Source organism: Lycium barbarum, chromosome 11 (assembly GCF_019175385.1).
Source record: "Lycium barbarum isolate Lr01 chromosome 11, ASM1917538v2, whole genome shotgun sequence".
NCBI lineage: Eukaryota > Viridiplantae > Streptophyta > Magnoliopsida > Solanales > Solanaceae > Lycium > Lycium barbarum.
Window position 1 is genome coordinate 80,634,516 of NC_083347.1, and position 6,363 is coordinate 80,640,878.

Genomic DNA, 6,363 nt, shown 5'->3' on the forward strand with positions numbered 1-6,363 from the left:
CCGTATAGTGGAATACGGTCCGTAAACCTCCATGGACGACCACTGTTCACCCAGCACAGATTTTCCAATTCATTAAATATGAGGATCAAGACTTATTTTATTTCATTACAACATTACACCATTTCTCTCTAAAACTTCTCTCTACATTTATTATATGAGTTTTCAAGGATTATAAGCCATCAATAACATTAAGACAAGTGAATCAAGGATAAGGGAATCATCAAGGATCATCCAAGTCAAAAAAATTCAAATGGAGAAAAACTAGGGTTTTGCTCAAAGAGGAGTATTATCAACCAAAGCTTGTTCCTACAACTTCTAAGGTAAGATTCATGATTTTTACAAGATGTTTAAGGTATTGGAGAATTAAAATACATGGATTGTAGAAAATGTGGTCAACTAGGTCATGAATGATGAATAGTGACATTTTGAGAAATAGTTTGAATTGAGTTATGAATGTTGTTGTGTTGTGATATGAATGTTGTTGTGTTGTGATATGAATGTGTTATAAATGGTATTAAGATCATGAACTAGACACTTTAGATGAATGGACGAAGTTGGGTGTTATGACCATGAATGTGGGTGAATTAGAGGCAAATTGAGGAAATCTAGACAATGTGGATAATGTGAATGTCTAATGGCCATTGTTATGATATTAATGAAGGTATAAACGCTAGCATTGGAAGGGAACGTGCAAGTGTAGAATAGTTCGACGGAAAGGTATGTAAGGCTAACCCTTCTTTCATAAGACATGGTTCTTGGCCAAATTCCTAATTCCTCTATATGAGTATGTTGTCTTCACATGGTTGACATTCCGAGCTCATAAGCTCACGACCCTTGATATGTACTATGATTATACTATGTTCCTCGTATGACGAGTAATTCCATAATGTAGATGTAACGATAATGATGAGGATAGTAATGATGATGAGAGTAAAATGAGATTAGAGATGCTTACGAGCTATGATATATGTATATGTATGCCTATGAAGGGCTATGATAAGACCCCGAGCTTATGATGCCGGGTAAGACTATATGTATATGATTATGCATAAAGTATGTATACGATTACGAAACGCGCGCATACCTCTGCAGATGGTACGGATAACCCTGACGCCTTGGTAGTGCCAGGTATGTATGATCTTGAGCCTTGGTTGGCCAAGTATGTATGACACACCGATCCTACGAGGTTGGGTATGCTATGTAAATACTATGTATATGATATGACTATGTATATAATATGAATATGAGTGTGATAAGACTTAGTAAGGGCATGTATACGAATATGAACACAAAGTGGTATGGCTATTATTATGGGATACGAACGACGATGTATGCAAGTAAGCGACATGATGATGATGATATTACTGTCTCCCCTCCTATGCTATTTCATATGATATCTATTATGCTTCTATATTGACGTTGATCATGCTTTACATACTCAGTACATTCTTCGTACTGACGTCCTTTTGTTTGTGGACGCTGCGTCATGCCCGCAGGTGCACAGGGAGACAGACGTGATCCATAGCTGCTTATTCAGAGATTGCATAGCAGAGCTCCATTTCTTTCGGAGCCGTAGCTTTTGGGTACTTATTCTTTTATGTATATAATTATGGGCATAGCGGGGTCCTGTCCCGCTCATACGATATGTCATACTCTTAGAGGCTCGTAGTCATGTGTATGTGGGTAGAGATGTTCGGCCATGTCGGCCCTTGTTTTGTATATCTTTTATTAGCCACGTCGGCCTTGTACTTATGATGTGGCATAGGTGCCTATGATATGTTAAATGATGATGGTCGTCTAATGGGATCAATATGATTAACGATAAGAAAAGCATGAATTGACTTATGGTTCACCTAGATGTTATGTTATGTACGATAAGGGGGTGCTCGGGTGGGGTAGCACTGGGTGCTCGTCGCGGCCCCCTAGCTGGGTCGTGACAGGCTAGTCCTTTTATTTATATGGCATGAATCCCATGATATGATTCTTCTCCCTTTCTATGATTCTCCTATATTCCGGAAAGCCAAGAGCCTAAGATCATGAAGAGCTATATGAGTCACGAGATATGATATGACGTTCTTATAAAGTAAATAATGTTGTTCCTTGTATACACTCACCTTATATACTAATCCCTTCAAGGTGAGGCAGAATGTTCATATATGTTCATAATGAAATCGAGGGTTCACGACCTTACGTCACCTCGATAGAGTGCAGTTGTTCTAGAGTCTTTATGCATGTACGATGACAAGTATATTTCGATAAGCGTAATTATTATAAGTATTTTATGATGAGCATGTCATGATTGCATCACACCGGGCCTAGTTGGCCGGGCAGTCACCGCGAAAGCGGGCATCTATACGATACACCATGGCCAGTTGGCATGGGCAGACACCACTAGTGGGCGGCATGAGATGCTACCCCGGACGCGGGAGGCCCGGACGCGGGCTAATGTTACTGATTATCACACCGTACCTATATGGTCGGGCAGTATATATATATATATATATATATATATATATATATATATATATATATATATATATATATATAATATGCATACAAGAGATGATGATAAGCTTAAAAGTAAGTCAGCATGCATTACTTTTCATGTAATTCCCAGTCAGGTACCGTTGCTCCATACTTGATGCCTCCCTTGTTTCCTTGATGCATTATTATTGTTCATGTCTCTCATACTCAGTACAATATTCGTACTGACGTCCATTTTCTTTGGACGCTGTGTTTATGCCCACAGGTAGACAGGGAGGTGAGCTCGATCCAGATTCTTAGTAGCTGCCAGCTGATTGCGAGCACTCCATTGTCCGGAGGTGCTCATGATTATTCTATTGGTCTATGTATATTTTGGGCATGGTGGAGTCTTGTTCCACCTATATGTATAGTAAGTCAGTAGAGGCTCGTAGATGCGTAGTGTGGGTTAGATGGTCTCACAAGTTTATTACAGCATGCGTGTATATATATTATATATATTATTTTGATGGCCTAATGAGGCATTTGTATATATATATATATATATATATATATATAGACTGATTGTGTTATCCACCGGAAAATGATTTTCATACAATTATGAATGATAAAGAAGCGTAAATGACTATGACAAGTGAGGAAATAAGGGGTGCTCGGTGGCCAGCCTCGGGTACCCGTCGCGGCCCCTAGCTGGGTCGTGACACATACTAAACAATCATTCAATTATTGATCACCAATGCTATTCTGCACTTCATTTTTGATCCGCTTCATGGATGAGAATTCTCTCTCCACAGTTTAGGTAGCAACAGGTAAGATCAGAGTTAACTTCACAAGTAAATAAACAAGTGAATAAGTATCCACAAGATTTGCCTCAACCAATGCTTTTGCCAAATCATGAATTCCTTGCAAGTTGGAGAACTTGGGATTACCACTTCGCATATGAAATATGAAAGTATTGAGTTGGTAACTCAAATCTCAAATTCATACTTCATCAAACTCATCTGGGTAACACTTTGCTAAAGTCATGATTCTACCTTTATCAAAATTAGCAAAAGAATTGATTGGATTCAAGCTACCCATCCCAAGAAGAAAATCACTACTCGCTACATCAAAACCATCATTAAGCTCTTGAAGTTGCACATCAATCACGGCACAAAAGATTTTAATACACAAGTGGTGTGAATAACAAACACCAGAAGACTTACGCTTTGACTTTCCAGGAAAATAAGACTCATCTAACTTGGATCAAAATATCATGTTCATCACAAAATGAGGAAACATCATCCAACAAAGGCTTCCATCCAGTTTCCCTCATATCTTGCAATCTTTCTTTTGCAACGTTAAGAAACTCCACTGCATTAATAATATCTTGATCCTTTTTTGTAAAATCTTGCTCAACTCATTTGACATTGCCAACACTCAATATCAAGTGAAGCATAAAAATAAATTTGAATGTTCTAATCTCAATCAAAAGATAATTTGCTTGATTTCTATCACTTGAGGTGGAACCTTCATGTTTAATCACTTTAAGCACATGAACAATAGTTGAGAAAATAACAATAAAGTTATCTTATGTTTTGAAATGTGATCCCCAATGAGTATCACCTGGTCTTTGAATTCCACGCGTTTGATTTAGTCCTCGTCCAGTATGAACTTCACCTGATTCAAGTGACTGCCCCAACTTTTCAGCTTGATGATGACGAATCAAATCTCTATGCTTAAAAGATCCTCCAACAACATTCAACACATTAGTAACATGATCAAAGAAGTCTTCAACATCCCCATGATTTTTAGCAATAGCTACAAGTGTTAATTGTAGTTGATGAGCAAAACAATGAATGTAATATGCCGATGGACTATCTTTCATAATCAATGTTTTGAGACCATTTATCTCTCCTTTCATATTACTAGCTCCATCATAACCTTGTCCACGTATTTTAGATGGACGTAGTGAGTGATTGGAAAGCAAAAAGTAGATTTCTTTCTTTAATTAGCATGTCGATGTATCACTAACATAGACTAGACTGATAAATCGCTCTACCACCTTACCATTTTTATCAACATACCGCAACACGAGATCCATTTGTCCTTTGTGTGAGATATCTTTGGACTCATCCACTAATATACCAAAGTAATCTCCATTCAAGTCTCCAATTAGAGATTTCACCGTTTCTTTTGCACAAGCATTGACAATGTCTTTTTGGATCATAGGACAAGTCAAAGTATCATTTTGTGGAGCATTTTGTAATATCACTTTTCCCACATTCGGATGTTTGTCCCCATGCCATCGTAAAAATCCTAGAAAAGAAGCCTTGATTTGTTGAAGATTCACTTTCGTCATGACCTCGAAAAGGCAACCCATGATGCAAAAGAAGTCTTGCCACATCAATTGAGGCTTCCAAACGCATTCGGTAATCATTTTTTTCCTTCTCGGAATGCTTTTCAAGTCAACTTGAATTGATTGATAATGATTTAACAAATCTAGCATCTTCTTGAAACATTTATCATGGACGCTATTAACCTTACCAACATGCAAACGAAATCTTTCAATAGCCCTATTCCAACTCCTAAAACCATTTTTCGTATAAAGCTCACCCGCACTTCCATGTACAAATTCATTTTTGAACAAATAACAACATAGGCAATATGCGGCATCTTTCTTCATGCTATACTCGAACCATTTAGAATGTGGACCTTTGTACCAATTTGAAACAAATTGACGACCTTTATTTCCTATTTGAGTTGAAGGAAATTTTTTCAGCAAAGGTTGACAAGGCCCTGTTTGAATATAATGTCTCCTCACTTCATCCCAAATTCGAGGGTTATATTCTGCAATGGGTACCCTTTCTCCTGGATCGGCTTCAAGCGATCCTAAATTGTGCTCATTTATAAGTTGAGAACGATTGGCATCCGTACTAGAACTTGGTTTAGAACAATTGAATTTTGTGAGAAACTTATCCATCGCAATTCACAAAATTGGAGCACTTCCTACAAAATAAAACTTGTATTCAACTCATAGTTATGAAGCACAGAAGCAGTAAGTAAATATTCTCTGTAAACGTGAAGGAATCACTTAAGTGCTAGTTTTATATTTCTATTTGCACAAAGTTCTAACAAGATATATATCACATGCAACTCATTACCAAATTCAAAATGGATAAAAAATACTTTACGAATGTAAAACTCAAAGAAAGCCTTGATATCACTGTCACATTCAAATAAATGCATATTAGCTTCCTTCAAGTCCACTTGAACACAAATCCCATTTCCACATTCTGCACCATACATATTCTTTGTAATGTTTATTTCTTTCAAATTTTCAATAGACAACAACAAGTAAATAACCAAAAGAAACAAAGAATGAGAGAAAAATAGAGACATACGGTGGGTCGACGAAGGCAGCGGCGCGGCGACGACGAAGATTTGGAGATGAAGGTTCTTCGCACTGGAATTGGAAGGTACTAGTTTTGACTTTGGAAAGGGGAAACCCAAGAACTAGGTTTTTGTTTCTTGATCTGATGAGAGAGAAGAACTTATGTTGTTAAGTTTATATATCTAAACAAAAAATAGTAACTAATAAGAAATAAAAAAGATCAAAGAATAATAAATTAAATTAGTCAACATAAATTACTAATAATTGAAACTAAGTCAACTCGAATTATTAAAAAGAAAAAGAAAGATATTAGAATAGGAGGATTTCTACCTTACGTTGCTGCTTGCTGATGCTGTTTATTTTTGCTGTAAATTTAATTTTTTCTAAAATGAATGTAGTTACGCGGGTTCGATCCCGCGCTTGCAAGGGCAGAAGTTTCGCCCTTCACCATTGGCACTACGGTATCTATTTGTCATCAGGGTTCCACTTTAATTATTTAGCTATACATT

General features: G+C 37.0%; 1 protein-coding gene across 1 annotated transcript; it reads right to left on the bottom strand.

Moving 5' to 3' along the window:
* Positions 1-3,712: 3,712 nt before the first annotated feature.
* On the bottom strand, positions 3,713-5,443 carry LOC132619951 (uncharacterized). The gene is made up of 3 exons (XM_060334710.1): positions 4,531-5,443; positions 4,087-4,281; positions 3,713-3,834 (listed from the first exon to the last, which is right to left on the bottom strand). The coding sequence occupies exons 1-3, from the start codon at positions 5,441-5,443 to the stop codon at positions 3,713-3,715; spliced, it is 1,230 nt and encodes a 409-aa protein (XP_060190693.1).
* Between the last annotated feature and the right edge of the window lie 920 nt (positions 5,444-6,363).

Bases quoted from the DNA above. Each gene is read 5' to 3' on its own strand.
- LOC132619951 (XM_060334710.1), bottom strand. From the start codon at position 5,443: ATGGATAAGTTTCTCACAAAATTCAATTGTTCTAAACCAAGTTCTAGT. The intron at 4,282-4,530 runs GTAAGGTGGTAG...TAACACTTGTAG, and splicing joins GCGGTATGTTGATAAAAATG to CTATTGCTAAAAATCATGGG. The intron at 3,835-4,086 runs GTGATACTCATT...TTATTAATGCAG, and splicing joins GCGTGGAATTCAAAGACCAG to TGGAGTTTCTTAACGTTGCA.